We start from the raw sequence: 27,951 nt of genomic DNA on the forward strand, positions 1-27,951 counted from the left end.
CACAATCATTAATATTTTTTATCCTTATAAATATTTAAAAAAAATAATAAGTCGAAAAAGTTTTCTTTATAAATAACAACAGAACTTTTTTTAGGACTAATATTTGAAAAGCGAATGTCAAGTTTTGGACGAGCTCAGTCAAGAAAATTTGGGGGATTTAAAAATACGTTGTGATACATAGTAAGTACTAAAAAGTCTCGTTATTTTGTACTAATTGAATTCTTGACCAGTCAGTCACGCAACTCTTCAAATTAACATTTTCGATGTCGCAACTCTGTCGAGTTAAAGAAACAATTGTTGGAAATTGGAATGGTGCTCTTTCTTCTTTGTTCTTTTCGTAATTTCGTCTGCTGATTAGATTTACAGTCCAGTCTGCACGTGCTGCACGAGAAGAGGTGGTCTTCTAACAATTGGTAAGACTTAAGTTCTTTGTCGTCCATTTATCATTATCATGGGTCATGAAAAAAAGATTTCGTGGTGGTTCCTGTTTTATTTCGCTGTTCTTGTTTGCAACTGCAGTTTGAGCAGGAAAAATAATGGCGACCGCAGTCAAGTTCTGGTGCTAATGTTCTCAGCTTGGCAGACAAACTGCACGTGAAATGTCGAATTAACAATGTGTCGGGTGACGTCAACATCGTCCTTGATGTTCTAGTTTGAAATATTTCTAGTGATTCAATTGTAAATGTTAACCTGATTTCAAAGTTCAACAATATGGTGTGAAGGCCCAACACAATAGGTGATCAATTTTACCAATGGTCATCGCCAACTGAAAGAAACGTTCGATTGGATCCCGCCAGCTCTTTTCCTCCCTGCTAAAGCATTCCAAACATGACGACCGATTTTCCCCATTTTATTTCTCTTGGTTGATTGATTCCACATTTCCTTTAATAAGACTGGAAATCTTTTGACTAGTGGGTTAAGAAAGAATCGCTTGAGGTCGAATTGTTGTGCTGCCCCATTATTACGTCGATGTATTTTTTGGCACAGAAATAAAGAATGCCACAGTCAACAGATCTCTCCATTCACATCACGGTTCATTACTCTGTGTGATGTCCTTTTCTGTAACTTTTTTTCGCCTTCATTGGATTGGAATAACTCGTCGAGAGGAGGGCAAATATCAGGGAAAGTCACTCGGCACGTGGACTTTGAATTATAGAAAAGCCACACGTACCAGATTGAACATTTTTTCAGTCCAGTTCATTGCACATTTGCCGGCAAAAGAAAGCAAGTAATGGCCGATAGATCATCCCAACTTGTTTGTTGTTGTTTCCAATCTTGGGGTTGGCTCTAGTTTCGTTCTTTTCTTTTTTTTTCATTGGAAGAAAAAAGGCTCACATCTCTTTTACAAATCTGCATCATCCAGCGCGGGGAAGACGGGAGGAAATTGGGAAAAGAAGGGAGCGTTGCTTTTCTTTACGAATCGATAAGGGATTTTGAAAGCAAAGAAAAAGAAAAGTTTCTTATTTTCTATGGAATGAAAGTAGAAAAGATTCTTTTCTGAGTGCTGATGAGATTTTTTTTCTCTTTTAACTCGTTGCCCATCCAATCTGCAATATATCTTGATGTATCTAAATCTTTTTCCCATTCTCTTTGTGTGTGTGTCATCCTTACATATATCTTTCTGAATATTGAAACAGGAGGGAATATAAGAGATCAAGACGGAAAGCTTCTTTTGGCATGGATTTGATGCTGCCTGTCCGTCATCGTGCACGTATTCCTCCCTCGCCCTGGAATAAAAGGAAGAAATGACGACAAATGGATGAACATAAAGAGGACGAAAACCATCCCGGTCTGTCTCATCTCCGACAACAACTTTGTGAAAGAAAAAGGTAATTTTTTTTAATATAGCCCTTTTCGTTTAAAGAGGAAAAGATGTGATGCTTTATCTTGCCGCTGTCATGACAACTTCTGAGCTCCGTTGGTAAGTTATTTGATACCAATGAAAAGGGAAAGGTTATTGGTAGAATTTCAATTAAAATTAGATTTTTTCTTTACTCGATATCAAAAAAAGTTTTGACTCGTGGAGCTGCATTGCTCTTTTATGTGCTTTTGCCTTTGAAAGGTTATTGAAAGGCTTCACGGCAAACGTTGGCCGAGAGAAGCAATAACATTGCCAGCAGTTTCCCCTGTGAGTCTTGCTTGTTTCGTTTTTCTTGTAAATTGGATTCAATAAGTGACCGTGCGCGTTTTGTTTGTGTTTGTCCTGTTGAATTACCGAAAAGATCCTCCTACAGGAGAGACTAGATCGTCTTCCCACTATTATCCGTCTTTTCTTTAAATTACATCAAGTTTTCATGATCAGAGAAGGTTGTTGAAAAATGATTGCGTTTCTTGATAGCGAGTGAATTGCCGTATCTTTCCAGCAGGGCGCAGTCTTAAATCCGGAAGCATTCAGGCGGTATGAACTCTAGATCAGAGCACAAAGAACTCGGTAAATTTTGTTTTTTTCGTAATCTAAAACAGATTGAAAACATGCCGTCGCCAATCGATCGATCAATAGCCCTTTATTCGAGTAGGAATCTGTAGGAAAGTTATGCCGATGTACCCCTCCCGTCAACATCCGGACCTTGGCGAATAAGTTTTAATATTTTTTAGAATTTTTAAACATTTTATATCGTAAGGCTTCAGGGCGATATGCAACGAACTCGCTCGTCGTCGTTTGTAGTGCAATGCGAATGTTTTGTGACGCAGAAATGAGATTTTAAATATTGTCGGTCGGCGGGTTGGAGAGTGTAGGCCGGCGTCGAAGGAAGAAATGGGTCGGTCCAATTGCTGGCGGGTAGTTCCGTCTCCGAATGTTTGAATCAATGGAATGAGACAAGAAATGGAAGAAGTGGAAAGCGAGATTGAAGAGTCAAGTGAATCAGGCGAGTTCACGATCCTTTATCAGTCTCCTTGGATGTGCTAGTACCGTCAAGTCATTGGATTTCAATTAGATTGCTTTGGCGAGTCGAGTCAAAGCGTCTTGTGACGGAGCTACGGATGAAGGGAATCAGAGCCGAACGTCCTCGTCGCTTTGGTTGGGTGCACAAGAAAAGGAACTGCCGGTAGGGTATATGGAGGTTGAGGTGTATTAAGGCTGCGTGTCATCCATCAGCAGCTCTGTTGTCTCTCTCTCTCTCTGTGTCTCTCTTTGATACATTATAGGCTTAGAATTGTGGACTTGTGTCGCTGTGAAACTTTGGGTGTAGGCCTGTGGAGTTGGTGCTGTAAGGTTACTGTGTGCAATGTGTCGATTCATTATTCATTCTATGTGTATCGCATGATCCGCATAGGATGCTGCTGGCGGCCAGGCTCGTCTTTCCCTCTCTCACTTGCCTCCGGTGGATGTAGAGTGTGTATACTGCCGTGCCATTTCTCTCTGCTGGAAATTCTTGTTTGCCTTCTTTATTTTTGTTGACAGCTCCCGGAAAGAGAGGAGTCGAGTGCTGCAGTGTGTGCTTGTCTCTGTTGTATTATCAATATGGCAAAAGAAGGAGCAGAAACGATGGGTGTGTGGGGATTATATTGCCTCTTTATGTCTTTGCCGAGCCGTCAAAGGCAAGATACACAACAAACTCTTTAAGTACGGGAACAATATCAAACTCCCCCCTCCCTTCATACGATATAAATATCGTATGAAATATAGTCTTTGTATGAAGCGTCTCACCCGTAGCTATAAATACAGGCTGCTGCAGCCCGTTGTATGCACAGATGTGATTGTGGGGATGTTTGAGCTCCTTCTCTTTTTTCCTCCTTTATGGGTGATTGTTGCTCGTGGCGTACACTCAGCCACCCAATAACGTCGGCAGATTCTGTCGAATGTCACTGATTTTTATTCCCTCGCTTGGCTCCGTCTCACCGAAATTGCCGGGCAACTAGAGACAGCCTCGTAGTATTACATTGCTAATTGGTCGTAAAGGCGACACGCTCACATTTTTAGCTCTCTTGTTATTTGTTTGGGTGTGAACGAGTCCTGTCAACGTGAAAAATAAGTTGGCCAATAGGGTTCGAAGTGAAAACAGATCTGTCTATACCTTCATGTTCTTCTTTTACTTTGTTGTCTGGTTACGTGGGGTTTCTAACAGTTTGTATGCCGTATTCTGCTGTCGTTTGCGACATTATTGAATCAGTTATAAATAATCTTGACTGCTTTTATTGTAGCTAGTGGCTTCCCTTTTCAGTAGCGATTGTTATAGTCGATATTAATAGTCCAACTCGGTCTGTAATGTGCCCGCTAGGCCACTACATCAGTCTATAAACGTAGCAGCTGGTGAACTTGGAATAGTCTGGAATTTCGTAAAATTCAATGGATTGAGCTGCCACATATTTTTGAAAAAATGGGGAATGCATTAATAATAATTGATGATGCAGATTTTTCTGTTGAAATGTTCAGCTTCACCGACTAATGGCAATCGAAAAACAAGTGCCAAACTCTCAAAATGTAGTAATCAACTTGACATTGAAGTTAGCTAGCGCTACTCAGTCTCATGTCGTTCGTCAACATTTTGTGTGCGCATTGACATTAACGAAATGATGTGAACTTCTCTAGAAATTATGCGAGCTTCTCTCGTGGGACTGCGACCATGTGCAGTACCGTGTCGATCTGGTTGTCCTTGTTGTTCGTGTAGGGATCGATAATGAATGATAGTGTTGACCCAGCAGCAAACCCGTCAAGTGTAAACTTTAAATGCGTAAGGATTCTCAATTCTTCTTCCTTGTTGGAATCCGGAGCGTACTGACGAATTTGTGACAGGGTATTGGATGACAGATGCGGAAGAATACCTTCGGATACATGTAAGACGACTAGGGGTTAGGAGGGCTAGGGGTTAGACTAGGAGTCTTGAATATTATAAGCGGCATAGAACAGATGCTCGGATTTCTTAGTGTACTGGCGTACGTGGTTTGATTTCAGGTTCGTGGAGTATGAGTAGCTACTCACGAATCGTTACTATTTGTCTTCTTATTTCAAATGTGTCCTGCATGTTTCTTTTCTCATTTCTTCTTGTCCACAGTACGCCCCTGATCTTGATTGCAAAAGGGGCTGGTTCAATGTGTCGTGTATGAAAGAGATACTGTGTGATTACTATCCTTTTTCTATCTTTTTTTTCTTCACTGATTTCCAGGAATGCACTCAGGAGGTATAGGTGTGAAATGGTGGTGATCCCTGCCGGCCGTGGGAGAGAGAGAGAGAAAGGGTAACATTTCTCGCTGACAATGGGCTGCATGGAAATGTGGAAAATGAAACGAGAGGCGACGCGTTAAGGGTTGTGTGATGAGTAGGAGCAGCGACATGCGCGCACAAGCGCCTTGTCCGTCGACCATGCTAGGCACCCTACCCAGCAAACGAGGGTGCAACGGGATCCCGAATGCAGTCGCCAGTCTTCTGGTCCCCTCCAGTCCCGCACCAACTCGAGTTGCGTTCGATACAAAAGGTGCAGCAGCAACCACCAACGCCACCGTCTCTTCGCAGAAAAACCGGTAGGGTAAGAACACACTTGCAGTCGCCCTCGAGACACCAGGCACTGGACACAATAAGTAACTCAATTTATTTTCTTCTTTTTTCTTTTATTAAGGGAAACACGTTTGAATTTTTCAACGTCAACTTATTGCTCGCCCAACCGAAACTTGTGCGGCCGGATTTCTCCAGGCTAACTGGACGAGTGCGTAACTAGAGGAAATTCTAGGGCAAGGAAGAAAAGTAAAGGGCCGGATGGGCTCACGTTCGCTGTCGCCAATCTAATTATTCAACTTGGTGTTTTTCGCTTAGAATCCAATCAAAAGCAAGAAGGTGAGGGTTCACATTTAATCTGCCTGTCACGACTCGGCATTTCCTACGTTTATTTTGGTTTCAGTAAATCATCAGAAAACATGGCCGAGGGATTCATCTGCTCGCGATTCAGGCGACCGACTGAGCCGTGCCCTGTTGCCCAACAACATCAACAATCGTCACCGCGTAAGGATCCGCAACAGAAGCGGGAGCCGTCGTTAGATTGCGACCCGCTTCACCAGCCACCTCATCCAGCTGGCACTGAAAAGAGGACCCTTAACATTCGGCTCCTTAGCGAAGCCATCAGTTCCCTCGTCCTCTTGCCGGTAAGAATATGGTCACATCATGTTTATTTTAGTCGTGTAGCCTTTCATTCTGAGTCCTAGCAGCCTACGCGATCTCTGCGTAACGTGCAAGAAGCAATTCCGAGTTCGAATTTCGTTTGGTAAAGATCATGTGGCTCTTGGTGCAGCTAATAACGATGAATCGATATGTTGTAAATTCATCATCTTGTAATTTCGGGTTGGAGATAAATTGAAAAGAAGGGCGGCCGGCGGGATTTTCCCCCCTCTCTCTCTCCTTTTTCAGGATCAGTTCCGCCTTTTTGATCACATGATATAATGATGATGACGAGAGACGTGCCATGGCTGCGTACAAAGAGAGATAATAGCGACCTCGTCTCGTCTTTTCCACCGCCAACGTCTGTAGGGAATACGTTTGTTGAGTGTGATGTACCACATAAATGTCCCGAGTCGGTTAATGAGTTGCTTCTACTACCCCACCCACGCTATTCGCATAACCTCCCACAAATCGGTTCCAGTCCGTCCGGAGATATTTATATGTGGGTTTTGCTTTTTGTAGCCTCTTGACTGGCAAAGGCCCAGTAGTTGGGCCTGGACATGGAGCGATATCTTTCAATCTCCATTTTCTTTTTCATTGACTCCGCCGGAGATGGTCTCTCTAGCGCTAGTCATTCGGTGGATTTTATTGTCTTTTTTTTGTGTGCCATTCCAGGGGAAGGAATAGAAATTGTGTTTTTTTTTTTTTTTACAATCGTGCATCGATAAGATTCCCCTTTTTTGTAGTTTGTTTCGCTCATAGTGGTGGAGTTCAGCGAGACGAGAGATAAGGAGCCAGGGCACAAGCAATTGCTAGTCGAGTCCATCCAGGGCGCGTGCGGATCGACCAGATTGGATTGGGTGTCTCGCCATACATGTACATGTGCACGTTACATGTTTTGTGGGCTATGTGTGTGTTGCGTGGGTACAAGTCGGGAACGAATCGAGGCGATACGTTAGATAATAACGTCCAAAGAAGAACCAACTTTTTGATTTGTTTCTTCTTTCCTTCTTTCCTTTTCTTCTTCCCTACAACTTCCATCACTTTTTACAGCCCTTTGTCGGTTAGGTTTCCTTTTTTTACTCTTTTCAATTTCTCTTTGTTTGGCACTTCTTACTTTGTAGTTGCTGCCTCAATTTTTTTTTCAAAGAAAAAAGAAAAATAGAAGTGAAACTTTTATTTTCTTTCTATTCTTTCGTGATTCACCAGTCTTTTCCAAACATATTTGGTATTGATTGCCGTGATTCACCTGCTTTTCTTTTTCATCCTAGCTTTTCCCCGTTGCTTATACAGAGACGAGATGTGTAATGGGTAGGAGCTGTGAATGTAAATGGGATGTAAAGAGATCGGCAGTGTCACGGCTACACTGCCACACAACTGTCTTTCAGCCACTGCTGCTGCGGATAAATGCCGACCGAAGAATAAGATCAGAGTAAACACGCAACTTGCATTTGGGTTTGGGTTCCACGGAACGTTATGGGGATCAGATGAGAACGAAAAGACATGAAGAATCGCCTTCCCCCCTAGTGATATTTATGTGCGTACATCATTTTGGTTATGTACAGCTTATGTGCGCGAGACAGGATTTAAAACGGGGGAAGAAAGCGATCCCGCTCGGAGCAAGCTGTTTTCTTCTTTAAGAGCTTTTTTAGTTTTCTTCCTTTTCGATCCTTAAAATATTCAGCCGGACGCCAATGATGGTATCAACAGCAGCTGACTTTCGGGCGGATGCTCCGAGTTAAAAGCCGAACAAACAAAAGGAAGAAGAGAATTTGAAATGCTAATGCAACTAACTATTTACGGAACTGAAATTACCGGCGATTGCATTGCTTCGTGATGACGAACGGAGAAAAGCGGGGACGGATAAGTTGAAATGTGTGTGACGAGTGTTGAAAGAGTAGTTTTAATTACTTCTCAGCTGCTGCTCTCCTTGATGCATCGATGCATTCTCGGGAGTCTTTATATTTGAACGTTGTTTGTCTCTCCAGCTCTCTTTGCTCTTTACGGTACTCCTGCATACTACTCCCTTCTTTGCCCACTCGCCCCCTCATCTCACGTCAGCACAGAGCAGCGAAACGAATTCCTTGCGTTCATGCGAAAACGAATGAAACTCGATCCTTAAAAACCTCTTCAGTTCAAGGAACAACTGAAGTTGGTGGATCGATTTCGCAATTCATTTCCAACAGCACTATATTCGTAATAGAAAATTTAAACAATTTCATATTTCTTTGGCAGCTTGCGAGGTTTTTCTCCTTTTTTTATTACTTATCGCTTCGTGTGACACATTTGCGGTGCTGGCCAGAGAACAAAGTTATGTGTGTGTTTGCCATTACGCATTTAGAGAGGAGGAGGAAGCAACTTTTACACTTTGGCCTTCTCTTGGTCTGGGGGCAAAGTTTGTTGCCATCTCCTCTCACAAGTTTTGATTTTTTTTTCGCTTTCTGTTGTTTGTTCTTTTGTTCGTCTCCATTTCTGTCACTACTGTCCACATTTTGGTCGTTTCCACTTCCGTGTTTCACAGCGACACTTTTTGTTGTCCCTTGTGAATGAAGTAAACCAAATGGAATTGGCTCGAAACACGGGAACAATTCGGCGTATCTGCTAGCATATGTGTATGGTTGCTTTCCTTTTTTTGAACTGCTGGACTGGAGTGGTTGAATTGAATCTGTTGATTTATTCACGCGTAGATGCTCCACACCCGACACATGCAGGGCCACTTTTCTCTTTTTTTGTGTGTCTACTTCCCTTTCGCGCAATTTCCTTTTTTTTTTACTTCTTATTTTTCGGTTTGATTTGATTTCAGTCTGCGCCGTGAGTTACTCGCCGCGTTTGTAGACTCCCGTTGACTGGGTGACGGCTGCAAGGGTCTATAAACCCAAATCGAATCACGTCAAAAAAGAAATGAAGTCGATCTCTTCCATCCCTCGTAATGGGAATGCAAGCTATATAATGTCAAGCTCTGCACCCTTTCCGCAAGGCGAAGAAGGGGGGAGAAAAAAGACTTTGATGGATTGGATTAGTATCAAAGAATGAGATCCACTCGTTCATCCTCTTTCTCCCACTCAATCTGAAGGACGGAATAGTGATCCTCTTTTGCCCCACTTTCTTATTCTCGTTCTCCTTGTTGATACGTTCACTCTCAATCAAGCTTCTTAAAATAAACCTCAAAATGGATGCGATGCCCTTTGCGTAATGGAATTAAGGAGCAAAGGGCGCCTGTGCTGGCCGAGAGTGGCTCCTAAGCTGGGCCTGAGCGCGCTAAGTTGATGTGGTGGTGGTGGGCATGGAGAATAAACCGCAGGGAAGATTCTGTGACCCGCAGTCAAATGGGGCAAGGAAAAGTTAGTTTTCTTGTTGTTATTAGTTTTTGATGAGATTTGCCTCAACTCGAGTAGATGATGCGCCGCCGCGAATGACTTGGAAACCGAGGAGTTGGGAGGGAAAAGGCCTTCCGGCGGCTGTGTCTATGGAAGGAGCGAGCCGGGCATTTGATTCCTGAGAGAATTGATCTCTACTTAGACTGAGACTCGACTCGACTAACTCTGCATGAAAGAACTGTGGTGGAAATCCCGCGGCGAGTAACGACTCGAGTCATGAAGCCGTTGCCGCCAGCGGATTCTTTCGACTCGCGTCAGATTAGTTGTCGCCGCCTCTGTGCACAGGCAGCGTTGGCCTAAACGAAATACTTGGAAGATTCTTTCTCTCCCTCCCACTCTCCCAAACGGCTCTGCTTGTCGTTAATACTTTGAGACGGAAGAAGCTTCCAGACGACGGTATCGCTCTCCAAGAAGTAGCAGCTAGTAGCTTCTCTCCTTATGGATCATTGATTTTCTTATACGTCTCATACACAAGATCATCTTCTACGTCTCGTTCTTCCGTTCGGTTTGGGGGTTCTGATGCCTGCGTGTCATTTATTTATACTTTCATATCATGTTGATGATGGTGGTGGAACTTGGTGGCGGATTCTGTTCCGGTTTGGCTAGGAAGAGCTTGGAAGGGTGTTGTTGTATAAATCTCATTCCACGCTTCTTTGCTCTCCTTTGGCCTTCATGATGGATTTTCCGCTGGATTTCCCGTTGACTCTTCTCATATTATATTTATAATACTACTCTCTATTGTATTGTTGTATACGTTTTTTTTTATTCTTTCTTCGTTCCCGGCTGATGCGTGATGGACACCACCCTCGTCGGCGATCGTGACAACAGGAAAGTTGTCTAAGACTTGCGGTCCTTCAATGGCATCGTCTGAACCCTCATCATGACGACGGCAGCGCTACAGGAGCTACTGGACCAAGTCACATCAACGACGCCGGGTAAATAGCCTATCATTACTGCGACCGTAAAAGAATGACAATACCGACCCGTCGCGAAAGGGAACATAAAACGGAGATATAAAGGAGAATCTGCTGTGATTGATTCGACTTTGAATGAACGGGTTACGAGATGGACTGGTGTGGGTGGACGAATCGACCCTGGGTTGTATATATATATTTTTTTTAGCTGCATCCCTCACCATCATTAAGGGCGATGGATTGGGCTTGACGTCACTCTTTAATCATTTTCATTGCATGGGATGTTTCAATTTGGCCAGACCTTGGGTTCACCTTTCATGTGTAAAGCCGGTCTGTTGCACAACTTGTTTGCGCTATTACCTTGGATGGACACTTCGTGACATGATAACCTCCATACGGATCTATTTGATTAGATTGGCCGCCGAGATGACGGACAAGTCGATCGCCGAGCCCGACTCCCTTTTCCTGTACAGCTGCTGGAATGCCACCAACCACTTACCAGGTTAGTATGCGACGTGACGTTTTAGAGACCTGCCAGCTGGCGGTTTGGTTAAGTCATGTGACTGTTTTATTATTATTTATGATTAGCAACTCTTTGTGTGCGATGCTTGGTGTACATTGATTGTGTTGACGTGACAATCAAACGTCCATGTTGCTGACTAGTGTTCTCTGTCAGGACATTTATCAATTGAATTGGATTATGCACAAATCCCTACCACTACTACTGCCTGTTCCTATCGCCTTTTTACAATCATGCAAACGGACGGAGTGGACTGATTTGAAATCCAATTGTCTGATTTCTGTTGATTCTGCATTCGGCAGCATCGAGTTGGTGGTCGCCGGGCCCCATCTTTGCCGGTCTGTCGTCTCAATGGGTATGGAGAGGACGATCGACTGAGGAAAAAGCGAGAAGGGGGGCAGGCGAAACCGCTGCTAAATGATTGTGACACGCACGGCCAAGTCTTTTGTCACGGGGGCGAGCATTTCGGGTTGGTTGCTGGTGCAAAAGTCTCTGTAAGACATTTTACACGAAGAAGCGCATCGATCGATCACCGAGGACAAGAGAAAAGCGAACGAAATCGATCCCGCTCCCTCTCCCTCTGTGAGCGTCTTGTGGTTGGCAAGGAAGATCGAGATTGGGAACAATATGCAAGTTTCGAAGAAGTGCGCGGCAATAGAATGTTTAGATCGTTATTTGTTTCTTTCTCCAGATGTGTTTCTCTATTTCGCTCCTTTTGAGATGCCAAATCGTGCCCATTTACGATGATGGTGTACGTGTGCGCACAAAAATAGTGTCTCTTCTTTTGCGAGAATAAAGTGGATCCTGTTTATTGTGACGACGAAAGACGGCAGCGTTAGAAAGAAGGAAAACAGTAAGGAAAAAAAAATCCATTCGCTTATCATTTTTGGGCTCCTGCCGAGCGTTGGGGGGTGTTTGGTGGAACGACGGAGGAAAAAAGAAAATGAAGCAGATCAATTCAACCTCGCCTGAGCTTATATCCTATGATACTTGTTTACATATTGACTCGATTTCCCATTTCCGCGTCCCTCCCTTGGGTGCTCTTTCTACCGAGTTGAACAATTATTTCCCATTTAATTCCCCCCCCCCCCCCCCCCCCGCCAGTCAACATACGCGTTGGTTTCCCTTTTCATTTCCCGGCACTGCCGCCGTACATACTATCATGTCATCACCATCCCGTCATTATATTCCTCCTTCTGCATACATTCAGAATTCCAACGAAGGCAATTCCTGGAGCGAATGGGCGAGGCCTTCCTGTTGGCTGTTTTGGACGAATACTGTGGTGCTTTGCAGTCCCTGGGCAGCGACCTGTTTGGCTTCCTCCAGAATTTGGGCAGCGTCTACCAGGAGATGAAGACGACCGGCGGCAACGAAGAGACCAACAATATCGTCATCTCCAATCATTACGACATTTCCTTCAGTTGCGTCCCGGAACAAGGACGCTTGACGCTGCATTTCCGCACGGCACTGGCCGCTTGCGGCTACCTATGGGCTGGCGTTCTCAAAGTATGTCGATTCTTTACTAATGCACGCTGTAGAAACTAAACGGGTTAATCGAATCGGAGGCGATCCACCTTTGATTGGCTTCCTTTGATTGGCTATCCTTCTCCGTCGTGCTAATTAGATTCGCTTGCCCCGTCATTAGCGCCCGGTCCACCCTGACCGAGTGGGACGATCTTGTTAGGGGGAATGAGGAAGGAAGAAATTAGGGGGTTACGTTAATTCCGTCCTCGTTAATGAGACACTTCTCTTGTTCTTGTTTGTCGCATTGTTGATGCGTTGCAGGGCATCGCGACGCATCTCTTCCACGTTGGCGTCACCATTCGCGTCACCATCTACGAGCTCAAGTCCAAATCGGCACTTCGCTACCACTTTTGTTTCTCGATGCCCATCGTCGACGAAGCTGAGGCGTCGCTGGCCAGGACGACGACGGCCATGGCCGAAGAAGAAGAAGAGCAAGTTCTGATGGCCAAGACGCGGTCATTGATCTGCTTCGACGATCCCACTGGCACCGCCAGCTCGGTGATGGATGACGCACCGGCCCGCCCAATCAGACCTCCTCATCTGTCGGACATCAAGCAACGGGACTCGTTGAATCTCCGCTCTTTCGAATCAACGACCACGTCCATGTCCGTGTCGGCGTCGACTTGCCTCAGCCAAAATTACATTGGCACGTCTACATTCTGCCGGGCTTTTCCCTGGCACTTCATGGTGGATCGCAACATGCAGCTGGTCCAGCTGGGCGTCGGCTTCGTGCGCCTCTTTGGCTCCGAGTTGAAGAAGATGGGTCGCCACTTGGCCACCTATTTCCAGATGAAGAAACCCACGGTGGAGCCCAACTTTGATAAGATTCTGAAAAAGGCCAACAGTCCTTTCATTCTGGCCGTTTGTCACGTGACCAAGGACAGCCGCAAGACGAAACTCGAGGTGAGTAAAGACGTTTTCTTTTCTTCCCCACTGACGAACTGACGGGGAACTTGCGAGGACGTGTGAGTGCAGCACACACTGCAGCTAACGGCGAGGGAGACATTATTGTATTAGCACCCTCAGTTGAGACTTTTTTTCTCCAACAATCGAGTCCCGCAGGAGTCGAGAAAGAACTACAACACGGCCAACTACATCATCGTTGTAGGCCGTTTGACAATTCCCTTTGGGAATTAATTGAATTGCTCATCTGCCCGCTGGGTGGATCACCCCAATCGTCGCGTTTTCTCTTTCAATCAAAAGAAGAGAAGATTGTCGTTTCCTGGCAAAGATAAAATCTGCATTTTTTAAATTAAGTTTCCGGGCCTTAGTTGTCAATCGGGATTGGAAGGATCGGATCTTCGTCGACTCCGTATGCATAGCAAATGAAGCAGCTGAGTGTTTGATGGCTTAAGACGAGCGGACAGAGGAGTAGCTGGGAAACGACATTGTTTATCCGAGTTGTGCTAATAATTTGAACTGTGTAATCGAGTCAGCTCACTCTGCTAGACTCGATTCATCGTTGCGTGTGTTAGGCAAGTGAAACTAAGAAAAAATCGATGGTTGTGCTTTCATCCACAGGGTCTCGAGTTCAAAGGACAAATGCTCTACTGCCACGAGTCGGACTGTTTGCTATTCCTGGCATCACCGCTGGTGGACGGCCTCGAGGCTTTGACGAGTCGAGGCCTCTTCATCTCAGACATCCCCATTCACGACGCCACGAGAGATATCGTGCTCGTAGGAGAGCAGGCCCGTGCTCAGGTTGGTTCCTTTTTTTCCTATTTACATTTTTGTTATCCTGTTTTATTTATTTCTCGGCGAATTCATTTCGTCTGTCCGCGTTTTTTTCCACCCATAAGTAACGGAAAGCAGTGTGACACGAAATCTAATTTGACAGTCTGTCGGTCTTTTTCCCCTTCTGGGCTCCAGACTTTTGGAGTCGATTAGAAAATCCCTTCCGTTTTGATTGGTGTCGATGCGTGACTAATCCCGTCTGGCGGATTGAGTGGGGAATAAAATGAAATGTGCTGATTCAAAGCGAGAAGCTTATCGCTTCAATCAGCCAAGTATTGGCGCGACGACAAAAATGCAGAGTCTAGAAGAAGTGAAAAAGACATCATCCAATTCACTTCACGATTTCGTCGGCGCTCCATCCAACAACGAACGCTTCGTAGCATAAATGCATTTGCCTACGTCTCTTTAACGTGTAAGGAGGCTTTGTAGTTACTGTCGAATCGCATTTTAACCAACAAGTCGACGGCTTCATCTGTCTAGCTTGTATCGGTATGGTGCACAGTGGGTCGTCCAGGACGGCCGTGCTGGGAGAAATAAGATGAGAAATGAAATGAAAGGAGAAAGCCCCGTGGGCTGAATTGCTGATGCACAATTCTCATCTATAATCCATGACCAAAGAGCCGACGTTTATTACGTACAGATGGTCTTAATATTTGTAGACGAAAAAGGGCCTTCTGTTCGACGGACCAATGAATGAGGCTATTCCCTCGCGACGACTCAGCTCTCTTCTGATATCATTCTGTGAGACCTCGTGCAATGTTCTCGTGTGAGGCGACTAGTATTTAATCGTGAATCATGATCCTGTAATTCATTTTGTCAAAGTTTGGCTACCGATCAAATTGCCGATATTTGGATCGTTTCCACAGTTTAGGATCGCCCATTTTTATATATTTCGATTGTTAGAACGTTTCATCCGCACGAAAATCGATAAGATTATTCGTCTATCAATGAACCTTAACGAGCTGGAAAAGAGGGGGGGGGGGGGTCTCATCCCCGAAAGTAGTGGACTAGACATACGGTACCAGTTTGTACATTCCCCACGGGTATTAGTATTAATATCAATCGTTATGGCAACATGCGGGCCTCTCTCTCTTTTTCTCTCATTCCTCTCATTACACCGCGTTTAATCTACACATCGTCATCGCTTGTGATTGTGATATTGTCGGTGTAGCAGCAACATTTTCGCTCTGATGATACATCTGATGACCAACTCGTGTTACTTCGTTATGGGACCTCCATCAACGATGGTAGTGCTGCATGTGCATTTATTTATAGGTTAGCCTCCTATCAACATTCCTTTACTTAGGAATAAGAGGTTTCTGACTTTCTCGTTGTACAGTTGCTTACCGCTCCATTTACTCAGACGTATTCTTGTATGGAGTGGGGTTGTTTAGTTGGAAAATAGCTCGTTCTAAATTTGAATAAGAAATTTTCCCGTCTCCTTCGTAATGCTCATAATACCAGAATATTTTGCAAATCTACAGCCAACGGTTCATGAACTATAAAAATAGAAACATTTTACGCATTTTCTGGGTCATCCTGCAAGTTACTGTTAGCCTCCTAAATCATTCATTTAATTTTATTTGTTGGTATATAGGATGGATTGAAACGTCGATTGGACAAGTTGAAGAAGAACATCGAAGAGGCCACTGCAGCCGTGGAACAGGAACGAGAGAAGAACGTCTCTCTGCTGCATCTAATCTTCCCGCCAGACATTGCCAAGAGACTTTGGTTGGGTAAGTTGTTATTATTCGCGCATTTAAGCCATCGCATGAACTTCTTCAGACTCGACTCGATAAAAACTGGCGGATGAAGCTTTAGCTATATATAAAAAAAAGTTGTTTGGATGAAAATGTTTGATCATGGTAAACAGCAATCGAAAAAAAAAAAGTTCATCATATCAGAGCATTACGATTTGCGTGCTGATTTGATTGTAGGGGGTGCGTGCGCAGTCAGCAGGTTCTTGGTTTCTGAATACGATCGTGTCGATCAATGCTGTGAGCGAAAATTCTGGTGCAAACAAGAGTATTCTTGCACTTTTAAATAATGCTAGAGCATCATCTTTTCTCACTCTTTCTCGTCTCTGGTAGAAAGAAAAAAAGAAAGACGGGGCACCAATTGGATTTAAATTCTCTTGGTGAAAAAGATTTCTCGCCATCAAAAGATATTCGCTCTACTTGGCGATTTGATTTCACGCCGTAAATGTCAAGTTGTTATTTCTTTCATAACCAATTTAAATGGCAAGAACCTCGTGAGTTGTGGAGGGGAGGGGGGGGGGGGGTAAGGACAGACTGGAACTGAAGGCACTGTTAGTGAAATACGAATGTAAACCAATTACTGTGCAGCTGGTACTTGGCTCTCGAAAACATCTCCCCCGTCATCGCTTTCTGGGTGGACTGTTTTCTTAGTTTCTTCGCTCTTGGTTCTCTAATTAAGTCTTTGATGTCGATTCCCTTTTTCGCGTAGCAACAAAAACAATCTTGTAGTGTAGCTGAGTCTAGAGTCTTTTAATGGCAAGGGGTTTTTATTTCAAAAGGATCTATCCCCACAAAATTGGGGTGTATTGGATCTGCAAGAGAGCCGAGGAGCATTGATGAATTGTCTCTTTCTTCTTTTTCTGTGTGTAGAGCCACAAGTAAAATGCTCGAGTCGCCTTCCTTTTTACGTGAGGACCAGGAGGCACAATGGTTCGAGTTTTGTCGTCTTTGGCCTAGGTAGAGGAGAGGACAACCAAACCAGCAACAGACACTGGCTTGTGTGTTGTCTGTTTTTGAAAGCTTAGAAAATCCTTGCAAAGAAGGCGAAAGCAAGCTGGGCAGTTTGGAGGGCGGCTGCAGCATCCGCATTACTTCTGCTTGATGAGAAACGGGCTTTTCTCAGGGCCCTGGTGATACACAGACCTACTTTTACAGTGTCTTTGTGTGTAGACGGAAGCGCGGATGCAACCGAGGATAAAGACGTAAAGGGAGAAAAAGAAAATAGGATGGGTTTGGGTGAAGAAGTGGAAGGATCACGTTCACAATCCGAGGATTTCGGTGTTCCCCGACGACGAAACAGGCAGCACATCCATACACTTAACTGGAGGACTATACACACTCCTGGGGAGAAGAAAACTGTATAAGGCTACGCGCTGTGAAGTGGAGTGTACTCCTTCTCTCTTATCTTTCTAACCAGGGAGAGGAGACAATACGAACAAACACGGGGCCAAAAGGGATTGATGAATGGGGAAGAATCCAGACTCAATAAAAGAAGCAGAAAAAAAGTGATGAGAATCAAATAGAAAAGTGGATGATAGGTTATTTTATTCACGGTCTCTCTACTAAAGCCATCGATATCATTTGTAAACTGGCCGGATGGCAGAAGCCTCCCTGCCCTTATTGATATTTATTTTTTTGTGTGCGTGTGTTTGATGTCTTTTTGGTGTTTTGGGATGGTGCTCCTGTTGGTGTCGCTCTGAATCCGTCGTCCAGGCGAATCGATCGAGGCGCAAAGCCACGACAATGTGACGATGCTCTTCAGCGACTTGGTTGGTTTCACGGCCATTTGCTCCACTGCAACGCCCATGGAAATCATCAGTCTCCTCCAATCGCTTTACACTCAATTTGACGTCCTCTGCGGTGATCTCGATATTTACAAGGTAATCACGCGTGCGGGAGGGTTTGCCTTCTCACAATCGGTGCTCCTTTCAAGTGCTTGCCATCATGCGATTAATGATCCGATCCTGTCTTTCTGTCTGTCTGTCTGTCACAGGTGGAAACCATCGGTGACGCTTACTGTGCCGCCGGCGGCCTTCACCGCTCCAGCTCCACTCACGCACAACAAATTGCTTGGATGGCGCTTTGCATGCTGGAAGTTTGCCGTTACCATCAGACTCACGACGGTCAGCCCATTCAGGTGAGTTGGTTTTTCTTGTCGTGTACTTTATTGCCTCTCCCTGTCCTTTATTTGTTAAGGTTTATAATGGGTCGTAAATGTGTTTTCCTTTTTTGTATTGATCGCCAGCGATCGATAGCCATGACTCGACTGACAATAAGATAAATGTCTTGAAATTGAACTGTGCAAGGGAAGGGTTAATTAGTTTTTTGGCGATTGGATTGATCTTTGGTTTCTCTCTCCTTTTTCGCTGTGATTTAATCACGAAGATGCGCATCGGGCTGCACACGGGAACAGTTTTGGCCGGCGTCGTTGGTCGGAAAATGCCGAGGTAAGTTTGAATCTTGTCTGAATATGGAACTTATGGATCCTAGAAAAGTACGTAATCAACTTACACGGAACTTTCCATCCAGATATTGCCTGTTTGGTAACAACGTGACTCTGGCCAACAAGTTTGAATCGACTAGCATCCCTTTTCGTACCAACATCAGTCCGTCCACATACGAGTGAGTGACATTTGCTTTTCTTTTCTTCCTCCTCCTTCCTCAACTAATAAAAGTAATACTTGATGCCGTGACAAAGAGTCGTCTGGAGTTTCTAGAGTTTAGACGTAGTTAACTTATTTGTTCGTGTAGCGTCGAATAGTTATTAAGCTATTGCTAAGAGTAGGATTGGGTGTTGAAGAACTGTTGCCGCTTCAACTGTTTGAAGTGAAGTGGATGTAGCTTGTCGACGTTAACAAGATGTTGCGTGTGACTATACGAATTAACAAGAGTCTAAAGCGAGCGTCTGATGTTTGCTAGGGATTCAACAAGCAATTTCAACTATTTTTCAAGTTACTCTCTCTATTCACTTTGATCCGAACTAGTCCGACGGAAAATTTGTCTGTGATGCAACTGTCGTCGTTAGTTGTGAAAATCAATCTCTTTAAAATTCTTTTCTTTCTTTCTTCTCGGTGCGTCTTGTTTCTTTCTTCTCATCACGATGGCAACCGTTCGTCTGTAGGCTGATCAAAGCGACGCCCACCTTTGACACGGAAGAGAGACCGCGTGATTGTCTCCCGAAAAACTTTCCGTCCGAAATCCCGGGTACTTGTCACTTTCTCAACGGCTACCGGCACCCGGATTATAAGCCGGAATTGGACGTTGCTGGAGGAGAATCGCTCTTGCGCCGTAACATTCGTTTCGCCGTTAAACGATTGAAAATTGGATGCCCCAATGCGATGTGAACTCATTCCTCCTATTAATCGCCGTTTACTATTGCTAAAACCCTTCTTAACTGTCCTTTCTTCTTCTTCATTTATTGTCGTACTGGGCGGCTCTGTGTGTGTGTTTCATCATTCGGTGGCTTCTTTCGATGACTCTTTACGTGAATGGATGGGGAAATGCTTGCCGAAATGAACACTTTGTCTATATGGTCATTAGTTTGTTACACGCGAACACACGTCGCTTGATGAACGATGTATTGCGTTTGGCGGAAATTGAGTAAGGAAGTTGCCGGGCGGACCGAGCTCCACCAGAAGTGGACGTTTTTGGTCAAGATGGTACTCGACGTAATAATTAAAGCGTGTCCTGTATCTCACGTGTATCGATCGGTAGTCCTTTCCTTGCTTCATGATCTCATGTCTTACGTGTCGACGGATTGAGGCGAGATGAATAAGTTTTGCGTCTAACGGACGGCAGTGGTCACCTCATCTCAGTTGCAATTTTCCGTTTCCTTTCCGTTTTCTGTCCTGCTGAAGTGTCCATCCATTTCCGTTTTTTGCTTTGCATGGGTAAGCGATGGGCACCATTCCACTCTGTAACCAACACCTCCGTTGCCGCGCTGGTGACTCGGTGCGTCCAATCCATCAAAGCATAGAGTGTACCGAGAGTCACACGTGCGAGAGTGGCTGCTGTTGATACTGGTAGATGTTTATGTTGGTAGGCTCCGTTGGTACATCCTCTATTGTACAGATGTGAATGTGTGTCTGCGTGAGAGCGACAAATGGAATAAACATGTTTTTGGCCGTCTCAACATTACTTCTGCAGCAACAAACCTTTTTTTATGCTAGAGTACATCGACGATGATTCCACCCTAGCCCAGCTTTTGTACTTCTGCGACATCAGTAACAACTGTGCATTATCGGGTGCAACATGCCGTTACGAACGGGAATGGCGACGACTGTGTATTATGATATGTCTATTATCGGATGATTGCCAGAAGTTCCTCCCTTCAACTTAAACTGTCGAAATATATTCACCAATTGCCAACGGATTTAATCGATGTAAGGGTTAGTGTCTGATCCATCACAGTTATTCCGCTAATTGAATTTACTGAACGGCGCAGTGTATGGCAAGCCAAATGTCCCGGCAGAAACACTTGATTCACAGGACCCGCGATCGCAGTTACTCGATGATACGTTGTACACTTGATGATTCCGGGAACTTGATCAACGGTCGCAAACTTGATTGACGTTTTCTGCCGGGCATTGATACTCGCAGATGGGAAACTATCCTCCCAGAATCCCCCCTGGCGGCAAGTTCCACATTTTTTTTTTCTTTTTACGGATTTCTATGCGCTCTCCTCACACACACACTACGTGCTGCGTGAATTTGAGAATGAGCACGAATGTCGGTCGTCAAGTCAATAAATATTAAACCCAACAGCCTCTCGCTCAAGTATCTGCCAGAATTATAGAGTTGAGCATAATCGTTGTCGCCCAGTTTCACTCGTCCGCTTGCAAATTAATTTGGTATTAAGCCATATTTAAAATAGAGATAAAATTACTAGACTTATTACCCTTACTAGACTTATTCTCCAATTCACGCATCACGTAGCTTAATTAGTACTAATTTCTGTTATGTGTTGTTTTTTATTTGTATATGGAATATTTCTGTCCGCCAGCCCTGTACATTTATAAAAATCTTTATTTTCCGTAATCTGTAATACCCGGTAGACTCTGCAAGGTGAGGTGGACGTGTGTGTGTGTGAGGAGAGCGCAAAGAAATCCATAAAAAGAAAACAGAAATTGGAACTTGCCACCAGGGGATTTTGGGAGGATAGTTACCCATCTGGGAGTGTCAATGCCCGGCAGAAATCGTCGATCAAGTTTGCGACCGTTGATCAAGTTTCCGGAATCATCAAGTGTACAACGTATCATCGAGTAACTGCGATCGTGGGTCCTGTGAATCAAGGTGTTCTGCCGGGACATTTGTCTTGCCATAGCAGTGTTGGTACGGTACGGTACTTGATGTTGGCTTGAAATCAAATATTTCACTAGAGTCCAAAGACGATCACCTTTGGAATGATTGGACAAGATTGAGCTGACTCGACAGACTTGTGAGGCAATAAATATCTAGCGTTGATATGACAATTTATCTATTACTATTGAGTCGTTAGGAAAGTGGACAAAAAAAAGAGAGAAAACTAATGTTTTACTGTTTTTCTTATTTTTTATTGCGCTGTTGATTTGTTTATTTAACCTGAAACTAGGCTTGTGTTCTAGTTATGCAAAGCACGGCTTATGAGGAAACTTTATTTGTACCCCATACCCTTTCCTGATATGCCTGCGAACGTTTTCAAGTATACATGCGATGCAGGACTATTCTGGTGTTTACAACTTTCCGTTTTCAGCTTATCAGAGTACCACGTAAGTAAGTTGTTTGCTCAGTTTATATATTCCATATGTATTATGTTTCTCTTCAAAAGTACTTTGATCTGAAATTTATGTAACCTTTGCTGCTTGACGACTAGACAGTTGTGCTTGTCAACAACTTCAAAATTGTTTTGGCAAAACATTTCGCATCTTTTTCGTTTTGATTCTAGTCAAGATAATTTTCTTATCGTTTTGCATGAATTTGTTTCGTTTTACTGTTTCTTGTTGTTTTTCCAACCAAGTGATTTTTGCTGTTTTTATTTTTTCCATCGGTCATTATCAGGAGACTCGACTTGTTTTTGTTTCAATATCCTGCCTGCACCTGCTCTTATCAATCACGATCACGAATGGGCGACAAGAAGGAATAATCGTAGACTTTGACGGTTTCCATGGGTGAGTGAGTTTGTTTTAGTGGGTGGTGAGAGAAAGAAGCCAAAAAAACAAAATGCACATAACTCAGTGTGTCTAGACCTTGATAGCACACATGGACACCAGCTGTAGGATTTCACCAGGCTCATTGTGCGTGTTCTCTCGTCTGTTCGCTCCAGCGCTTCGTGCATCAATAACGTTGAGAACAACATCAGAGTTTTCTCATCATTTCCAATTGATTTGCTTTCGCACTCGTGACCTTTAATTTTGTTTAGGATCAGTTTCTTTACTTCCTTCCTCGCACAACAGTTTGAAAGTGGCAAACGTCTCCGGTTTTTCCCGATCGTTCCGGTTCATTCTCGTTTTCCCCGCCCCTTTTTTTATTGCCTTGAAAACAAGGGATTTGTTTTTGTCTGTCTCTCAATAAAAAGGGATTTAGACTCTCAATCTTGAAGGCTGAGCTGAAAAATTGAGCGTCTGAAAAGTGCGACTTATTCGGTTGGTTTCACTGATAAGAGCAAGAAGTTCACTGAAGTCACAGGAATCCAAGTAACAGCAGCCCATCATGTTTCCCCTGCTGTGCTGGACAACTTGCTAGACCGGACATCTTTTTTTTATCTCATGGTGGATGAACAAAAAGTGCGCGCAATAGAATTATCCGCATCATGAATTTGGTGACGTTTTTCTTCATCATAGCCGCCGTTGGATGCCTAGTCGTGTTCTCTTCGGCGACTCTCTCTCCAACTTGCCAATGGAACAGAGCAGCCGGGACCGGAAGGAGGGCTGAGAAGGACAAGAATAGCCTAGACTGCTCTTCGCCGTCCATCCAATTACGCTACAAAGGGAATGAATTTCATGATATAGAAGCGGGGAGGATTCCGGCGTGGGTAGGGCCAGACGGATTAATGCGAGTTCCATCGGCTTTGCCTTACTTGACTTCATCGGATATCGCCTCTTCAAGTCCGGAGGCTTTATCGCATGGCACTAACAACAGCCCTTACGGTTTTGTTGTCCTGCCCGAAATCTCCTCCTCCCAGACGGACGACGCTGAGTTTGAAGGGTCAAACGAACAAGAAGATGATGAAGAAGAAGAAAGTTCGTTTCGTCGACTGTTAAAGTTAGCTCCTTTATTGTCAAAAAAGGAATCACAGACAACTGGCCGTAATCTCTATGAATTCTCCCCGTCTACTGACAGAGAAGATGTCAGTTTCGCGGAATTGCTAGTACCTACCGCCACCCATGCGGATGGTTCGGATATCTTCCAATTCGAAACCTACGGTAATGAAAACTCTTTATGTACTTTGCTATTTATTAAAGTGGATGTTTGTTGTTGCGTACTACTAACGAGATGTTTTATGTATATCTATATTGATCTAATAAGTTACACTTTGACAAAATTAGATCCGTCTAACTCGTATCCGACGGAATTTGACGCTTCCGACATCGATCTACCGTCCGGCTGTTACATCGTGCCAGTCGTCCTAGAAGATGATCCGCCAGGCTATCTCATATGCAACGACAGTACCATGACCAAAATTCCGTCCGACTTGCCACGACAAGTTGCGCTCTCCATTTTCGAGATGAATAATACGAACGTCGAGACTCTGGCAAGTGGAGACTTTCGACAGCTGGACGTCGTCACTATAAAATTTGACAGTAATGCTCAGCTGGTCACCATCGAACTTGGCGCTTTTGACGGCGTCACCAGCCTCCACTCTCTTTACATCGAACACAGTTCGATCAGCACGCTGAATTGGCAAGTGTTTGACGGGTTGGACGGGCTGGAAATGCTCTCGCTAAAAGCTAATCTGATCAACTTGACGGAAATGTTCAAGACTACGCCCGGCGACGAGGAAACGTGTGCCCTGCCTGATCTTCATTTCCTTGATTTATCAGAGAATCCTCTGAGATCTCTCAATCAGTACGCCTTTTGGCAGCTGCGTGAGTCGCCCATCATGGAGCTCAGTCTTAAATCGTGCGGACTCGCTTTCATCCATCAAGGTAATACCCTATGATTTAATTCTAGAATAATTCAACTGCCCCTTGTATGAGTAACGGAAAAGGCGACAGCAAGTGCGTCATTGCAGCATTGATCGCTTGATGTGGAATTGACATCTCCTGTTCTCCTTGTTCAGATAGTGTAGCGGGCGCCTTGACCGTCAAGTCGTCTCCAATGCCATGGCAACAATTTCACTCTTTTGACTTAGATAAAGTAACATGACGAGATAGTCTCTTGGACACTTTAAGCGTAGGCAAACTCGTTGCGAACTTCTGATAACACCATCCCGGGTCTAGTGTACATATTAGTATTAGAAATCGCCCATCGAATGAGTTGGGAGAGACGTGATTGGTTGGAAAACCGACTGACACGTGAACGATCGATGGGAGATAATTGCATAAATTGAAAGTGACCCGTTGTTCTCCGGTGTAGGCTGCAAGAAGATAGATATTAGGTTCGTAGTACTGATTATTCATTCGATTACATAAGACGACTATCCTTTATAATGAACTATTCCAGCAGACAATTTGAACACGAGTTTTATTGAATTCATGGCAATCTTCTCGAAGTTGACTTTCGTGGGCGAATCTCTTTGTTATCCCAGCTTTTAATTATATTTTAGATTGACGATGACAGTCGGCTGGTGAATTAGCTTTGAACTATATGACATAGTGCTACTGTTTTCAACAGCGATGCGTCATTTCATAACCTAACTCTATTTGCTCTTTATTTTCATTTTGTCTCTTCTATCGGATGAACAAACAAGATGCATTCGAGCCATTGTCCTCTTTGAAGCACGTCGACTTTTACAACAATCCCAAATTGGTGTCCATCTTCTCGCACGAGATGAAAGCCCCGAGTTTACCTCCTTCCATCTTTAAACTGGGTCTTGGCAACAACCGTTTCGTCCAGAAAGTACCGCTGGCGATGCTGCAGAACATATCACGTTCACTGGTGCAGATTAATTTGTCAATCAATTTTTATTTCCTCCTCTCCGAAAATGTGTGGCCTTCCATTGAGTTTGACAACTTGACAACCCTCATTCTCGAATCCTGCAGCATCTCCGTCGTCAACGAAACAGCTTTCCAGAATATGCCTAAACTGATCTATCTCTACATGGGCAAGAATCAACTGACACAGGTGGCCCCTTACACTTTTCCGCAATCGCTTCAGCTATTAAGCGTCCGGCAAAATCCACAAATGAGCGGATTGTTTACCATGTCCAAAGACAACTTTGCCGGAATGACGAATCTGCAGTGGTTGGATATGAATTCAATGAGTATCAACTCGAAAAACCTATCGGCTGATGCCTTTCAGGGGCTCAACAATCTCTGGTACTTGCAAATGCGTAATTCAGGACTCTCCGAAATCCCTTCCCGTTTCTTCTCTTCTCTGACGAAACTTGTGGTACTCGATCTCGGTGAGAACTCCATCAGCACGCTACCGCCACAATTCTCTGTCGGCCTCACGAACACCCTCATGCTTTTCTTGGACCATTGCTCGTTGGATTTCCCAGCAGAAATTGATTACAATTACCAGCCATTTCGCGGGATGAAAAATCTGTCCATGCTCTTCCTGAGTAAAAACAGCATTAACCAGTTCACCCCCAATTTGGTGGCTAATCTTAGCCAACTGTCTGCTTTGCATTTGAACGGAAATCAACTCCACACCTGGGAATTTGGTACAACGGCCTACATGCCCCACTATGCTGCCATCGCCGTCTCCAACAACAAAATTCAGTTTCTACCTAACCAAACGTACGAGGAATTCTCCCGGGTAGCAGCCATCGATTTGAGCGATAACGCTCTCATCTGCAACTGTCAAGTAATATTTCACATGTTACTAAAACAAAAAAAAAACTCCCCAATTATTTCTCCTTACTGCTGGCGACTCATTATTTTTTCGGATACAGTAGTTCACTATTTTGCATCTCTTAAACCTAATAGTAGAACTTGATAGGCAGCTCGTTATGATTATTACTAAACTTGCACGCTGAGAATGAGCATCAGTTCTTGTCAGACCGTTTCACAAGTTACTTGTCACTAATAACGAGCTGGCTATGTCGAGTTGAAATGTTCCGCGATGTTGACGAACGAGTCTTTCTTTCTTGTACAGTTATTTTCACTCGAGTTCTTTAATTGACGTTTCAGACTCTTGATTTGCTACGACTGGCTAATTCTACCAACACAACCGTTTTAAATTGGAACATAGAAGGTGCTTACACCTGCACCGACACATCTACCGAACCATTTGTCATCAAACAGATCCCACTCATGTCAGAGGAAGAATTTGAATGCAAGAGTGAAATCATCCCATCTACAGTCGAGCCCAATCCTGACGAGAATACGGACACGGTCGCTATTGTGTCGTCGGTCGTGGGTGCCATGATAGTTGTTCTAATTTTCTTGGCAGCTGTCGCAAGTTGTTATTTTAGACGTAAAAAAGGACAGAGGAAATGGTTTGATGCCCGAAACCAACTCACCATACCAAATGATGGCTTGGGGGCGAAAACGGACGACGGCGACAAAGAGTTCGAGTTTGACGCTTTCATCTCGTTCAACGAACAGGATCGCTCCTGGGTCTATACTCATTTAGTGCCCCAGTTGGAGTCGTCGGACCCCTCAGATTCAGGAGGTATTTTCGTCACAATTTCAAAGATATTTCATATGGCTTGTGTGCTGATCTTTCTCATTTCTAGATTGTGTAGTCAAGCCGTTTCGCCTGTGCATCCACGATCGAGATTTCACGGTTGGCCAGCGAATTACGGAGAATATTATCGAGAACATTGCCAAAAGTCGCAAGGTATGCCTTGCAACTAACACTGCATCGCTTAGGCGAATCAAATTTGTAATGGTTTGTTGTCTTTGTGTTTTTGTAGGTGATTATTGTTCTGTCTCGTGGTTACGTCGAAAGCAAATGGTGTCAGTTCGAGCTGCATTTATCGCAGCACCGTTTGCTCGAGTCAGAGCGACGTGACGCCTTGGTCCTTATCCTTCTAGAGGATGTGCCCAAGCAACAGCAGAATGCCGGACTGAGATATTTGATGAGTACGAGGACTTATCTGGCCTGGCGGAGTGACCAGGAAGGGCAGAAACTATTTTGGCTGCGGCTCCGTCAAGTGTTGACGGCACGTAACCGTGATTCTAACCCCGTAGTCACGCTTTCTGCGAGCACCTGAATGTGGAGAGGATTATTTTGCTTCCCCCTCGTTATGTCCATCCTGGTACGACGGACATTCTGATACATATACGTACGATACTAAGATTAACAACAGGTATAACTACGTATTTATACCTTTTTTCATCGTTATTCTACTCGTCGAATTTTCATCGAATTCTCGTCGCTAAAAACGTTGTCAAGAGCCAATTTATAAGGTGTATCTTTTGGTATGCGCATTAGATCAAAATATATGTTACGATTCTTTTAATGATTTAACATTTTTAAGTTCGTGATATCACATGTTGATTTGAATACCTATGGGATTCATTTATTAACTATTTCACTTCGTTAGTACTTCATACATCAGTGGAAAAATAAGCTGTGCTTTACAGAGAGATTAGACGAGCCATACTATTTAAAATTCCCGCCAGTGTAAACGCGTACATCACATTTTTTACTGTAGTACCTGATTTGTGAATGTCGTTATAATGCTCAGATAAGTGTATACATTTTATGCTAAGCTACCAACGTCTATTGAATGCGAATAAATAATACTTATTTCATTCAAGTTTTGAACAATTTTAATTTTAGACTAATTGTTCTAGATTTTTCGTTTCACATTTTATTACTTTCTTTATTCTTACTTTCTTTATTACTTTCCCTTGCATTGCGTCACTTCGACGTTGTTAATAATCTTTGCCATCCTCTTTTTCTATCGTGGCAGTGTGGATAACATGTTTGATAATGTTATTTTGAT

The 27,951-nt window shown here is 43.9% G+C and overlaps 2 protein-coding genes and 1 long non-coding RNA gene across 7 annotated transcripts in view; 2 read left to right on the forward strand and 1 right to left on the reverse strand.

The window, feature by feature from the left end:
- LOC124337859 overlaps nt 1-27,951 on the reverse strand; it is a 639,313-nt gene that overhangs the window by 597,816 nt on the left and 13,546 nt on the right. The window lies entirely within an intron of this gene.
- On the forward strand, nt 337-20,359 carry LOC124332972 (head-specific guanylate cyclase-like). 4 transcript variants are annotated; one of them, XM_046788930.1, is made up of 17 exons: nt 338-413; nt 1,638-1,829; nt 5,106-5,177; nt 5,263-5,460; nt 5,556-5,770; nt 5,835-6,075; nt 10,294-10,400; nt 10,793-10,881; nt 12,110-12,405; nt 12,685-13,326; nt 13,945-14,124; nt 15,755-15,893; nt 17,628-17,794; nt 17,908-18,051; nt 18,300-18,361; nt 18,444-18,536; nt 19,036-20,046. In XM_046788930.1, the coding sequence occupies exons 6-17, from the start codon at nt 5,851-5,853 to the stop codon at nt 19,256-19,258; spliced, it is 2,367 nt and encodes a 788-aa protein (XP_046644886.1). In that variant the 5' UTR covers nt 338-413; nt 1,638-1,829; nt 5,106-5,177; nt 5,263-5,460; nt 5,556-5,770; nt 5,835-5,850; the 3' UTR covers nt 19,259-20,046. The 4 variants fall into 4 exon arrangements, with proteins under 4 accessions (XP_046644888.1, XP_046644886.1, XP_046644887.1 ...); XM_046788932.1 differs by lacking the exon at nt 19,036-20,046 and adding an exon at nt 20,084-20,359 and having other exon boundaries at nt 337-413; nt 5,106-5,460; XM_046788931.1 differs by having other exon boundaries at nt 5,106-5,465.
- Nucleotides 22,084-27,762, forward strand: LOC124332247 (toll-like receptor Tollo). Of its 2 annotated transcripts, XM_046788871.1 has the most exons (7): nt 22,084-23,153; nt 23,232-23,314; nt 23,438-24,037; nt 24,802-25,859; nt 26,186-26,669; nt 26,734-26,837; nt 26,914-27,762. In XM_046788871.1, exons 1-7 carry the CDS (start codon nt 22,702-22,704, stop codon nt 27,211-27,213), a joined length of 3,081 nt encoding a protein of 1,026 aa, XP_046644827.1. In that variant the 5' UTR covers nt 22,084-22,701; the 3' UTR covers nt 27,214-27,762. The 2 variants fall into 2 exon arrangements, with proteins under 2 accessions (XP_046644827.1, XP_046644826.1); XM_046788870.1 differs by having other exon boundaries at nt 22,085-23,314.

This window comes from Daphnia pulicaria, chromosome 1 (assembly GCF_021234035.1).
Source record: "Daphnia pulicaria isolate SC F1-1A chromosome 1, SC_F0-13Bv2, whole genome shotgun sequence".
Classification (NCBI taxonomy): Eukaryota; Metazoa; Arthropoda; class Branchiopoda; order Diplostraca; family Daphniidae; genus Daphnia; species Daphnia pulicaria.

What these genes read in the sequence shown, in the direction of transcription:
- LOC124332972 (XM_046788931.1), top strand. Translation starts at nt 5,851, where the DNA reads ATGGCCGAGGGATTCATCTGCTCGCGATTCAGGCGACCGACTGAGCCG. An exon ending in GAGAGCAGGCCCGTGCTCAG is followed by an intron (nt 14,125 to 15,754) that starts GTTGGTTCCTTT and finishes GTTGGTATATAG; the next exon opens with GATGGATTGAAACGTCGATT. An exon ending in TGCCAAGAGACTTTGGTTGG is followed by an intron (nt 15,894 to 17,627) that starts GTAAGTTGTTAT and finishes TCCGTCGTCCAG; the next exon opens with GCGAATCGATCGAGGCGCAA.
- LOC124332247 (XM_046788870.1), top strand. Translation starts at nt 22,702, where the DNA reads ATGAATTTGGTGACGTTTTTCTTCATCATAGCCGCCGTTGGATGCCTA. An exon ending in CTTCCAATTCGAAACCTACG is followed by an intron (nt 23,315 to 23,437) that starts GTAATGAAAACT and finishes TGACAAAATTAG; the next exon opens with ATCCGTCTAACTCGTATCCG. An exon ending in GGACCCCTCAGATTCAGGAG is followed by an intron (nt 26,670 to 26,733) that starts GTATTTTCGTCA and finishes TCTCATTTCTAG; the next exon opens with ATTGTGTAGTCAAGCCGTTT.